The sequence below is a fragment of the Penaeus monodon genome, unplaced genomic scaffold (assembly GCF_015228065.2).
Source record: "Penaeus monodon isolate SGIC_2016 unplaced genomic scaffold, NSTDA_Pmon_1 PmonScaffold_12123, whole genome shotgun sequence".
Classification (NCBI taxonomy): domain Eukaryota; kingdom Metazoa; phylum Arthropoda; class Malacostraca; order Decapoda; family Penaeidae; genus Penaeus; species Penaeus monodon.
Genome location: NW_023640961.1, coordinates 1 through 2,500, shown reverse-complemented (window position 1 = coordinate 2,500; position 2,500 = coordinate 1). Strand labels below are relative to the sequence as shown.

Here is a 2,500-nt window from a genome sequence, read left to right as displayed (position 1 = left end):
CTCCATGAAAAATCAGTGCCCTGTGTAGTACCTGTGATTTTCATTGATTTGGAATCCATGCAGGGCCTCAGGTGGGGAAATCAAGGCAGATGTAAAAGTCAGGTTGTTTGGGGAAGTTCATGCACACTGAACCAATTCCAGCTTTAAATATTTTTTTTACTTAGGAGTCTCTTTATACCTTTCAGTTTATTAAGTTTAGGCTTGCCATTAAAAGAGTGTATATGTATGCCTGTTAAATGTACATGTAAGTTTTCCTAAGTCAGACAGTACAATATATATACATTTTTTTTTCCTATATGATATTTGCAGATATTCATGTCATGCGCAGAAGTTTGATCCCTCAAAACCGTACAGCCATTCCACACTGTCCAAAGTTTCATCCTTCGTCTGTCCAGTCTCCAGGACGGGCCGGTATCATGGGCAGTTCGGGTCATGGAAAGCACTCCACAGAATCTCTATTCTCTAACAAAATTATCATTTTTTTCCCTCCATAAATAAAAAATGTGGAAGAAAGCAACAAAGGTGGAAATAACAGTTACAAAGTACTTTACAATATGAAAAAGAGTCATTGTCAGGGGATGAAGAAGGAATGATGTAAAAAAAGAAAAAGAAAAGAAAAAAAGAAAAAGAAAGAAAGAAAAAAAACTAATTAAAAGGAAAAGCAAATAAAATTAAAAGGAAAAGAGATAAGAGACAAGAAAGAAAAAAGGTAAAACTAAATGAAACAAAAAGAAATGAAAAGAAGACAGAAAAGAAATGAGAGAAAGGGAAAAAAAGAAAGAAAGGAAGAAAATGTGGGAAAGAAAGAGAAAAAGAAGAAAAGGTTTTCATGAGATGAGATGTCAGAAAGAAAACAAACAAACATACAACTGAAAGAGTAATGAAATCAAGATGTTACTTGGAAACATTTAAAAAGAGATAAAGTGGAGGACATGAAAATATAAAATTCTTATTCATAAAAGTTGATTAAAAAAAAAAAAAAAAAATACAATACACTCCACAAAGACAAGCTAAGAACGTACAGGATTAAGTCACACTTCAATCTCTCTAACGTAATATTCTGCAGGTTGGCTGATCTTATGCGTTGGGGCCAGCAGGCTGGGGCCACAATATGCCACTTCACTTGGATAGATCTTAACAGCTCCACGTATCCAGCCTCACTCAGATTCACCTGTGGCAGAAATAGGTACCTGCAGCTGGTGGTGAGAAAGAGAGTGAAAAGGATGAGAGTTTGGCAACATTAAAATATAAGGCAAGATTACGTAATATGTTTAAACACAAAGGGGAACCATTGGCTTAGTTCTCAGTGTTTTGACTTTTAAAAATTTCTTCTTATTTATGCAAAATAACTTGGTGAACAAGAGAACTATGTAAAAGAAAAGCTTTAATTAAAAAAAGAGAGTGAGAGAGAGAAAACAATATACAAAAATGACATGGGTCGAAGCTAAGGATTGGTCTCTCTTCACCTCCACATGATACACTTTCACACTTTCTAATGCATGCAGCTTAGACATGCAATCTACTGGCATGCCACTTCCTAAAAAGTTTATTGTCACCTTATAATCAACCAGTTTTGTTTATACTACTAAGATGGTAGTGTGTTTTCCCATTCATACAACAGAATACACCTATCATAATACACACATAATAAACCACTGTATCAAGTACCAATCAGATCTATAACTCACCAGGTTTTAAGGTGGAGTGCTTCCATGACCCGAACTGCCCATGATACCGAGCCGTCCTGGAGACTGGACAGCACTAAGGATGAAACTTTGGACAGTGTGAATGGCTGTAAGGTTGAGGGATCAACTTCTGGCATGACATGAATATCTGCAAATATATATAGAAAAAAAAATGTATATATATTGTACTGTCTGACATTACGTACATGTACATTTAACAGGCACAATATACACATCTTTTAATGCAAGCCTAACTTAATAAAACTGAAAGGTAGAAAGGAGACTCCTAAGTAAAAAAAATATTTAAAGCTGGAATTGGTTCAGTGTGCAATGAACTTCCCCAAACAACCTGACTTTTACATCTGCCTTGATTTCCCTGCACCTGAGGCCTGCATGGATTCCAAATCAATGAAAATCACAGGTACTAACACAGGGCACTGATTTTCATGGAGAGACTCGAGATCACTCCTGAAGGGTTGTGGCAGACTTAGGTGAACCTCTTGCCACCATGCTTTGGCTGCTGCTGCTCCCCTAATGATATGAAAGTGAGATGTTATACATATCGAACACAATGAGGGCGGTCTGCAACAGGCAGAAGTAATCTCGAAATTTAGACTCCTGGAAATCCCCATTTGAAACACTAATCCAAGAAGGTAAATGTATCTCAAATTATTGCGCAGATAGATTTTTTTGAAAAAATTTAAGGAGAATGTAGTTTCCCATGAAAATTAGCAGATACCTATGTGCCTTCTCTTTGTAAGTCTGGTTAGTTTAATATTATATATATAATATATACATATTATATATATATATAT

The 2,500-nt window shown here is 35.6% G+C and overlaps 1 protein-coding gene across 1 annotated transcript; it reads right to left on the bottom strand.

Annotated features, from left to right (window-relative positions):
• Positions 1-864: 864 nt before the first annotated feature.
• On the bottom strand, positions 865-2,144 carry LOC119569014. Its single transcript, XM_037917375.1, has 3 exons — positions 2,115-2,144; positions 1,689-1,833; positions 865-1,196 (listed from the first exon to the last, which is right to left on the bottom strand). The coding sequence occupies exons 1-3, from the start codon at positions 2,131-2,133 to the stop codon at positions 950-952; spliced, it is 411 nt and encodes a 136-aa protein (XP_037773303.1). The 5' UTR covers positions 2,134-2,144; the 3' UTR covers positions 865-949.
• Positions 2,145-2,500: the final 356 nt, after the last annotated feature.

What these genes read in the sequence shown, in the direction of transcription:
- LOC119569014 (XM_037917375.1), bottom strand. An exon ending in GCACTCCACCTTAAAACCTG is followed by an intron (nt 1,197 to 1,688) that starts GTGAGTTATAGA and finishes TCTCACCACCAG; the next exon opens with CTGCAGGTACCTATTTCTGC.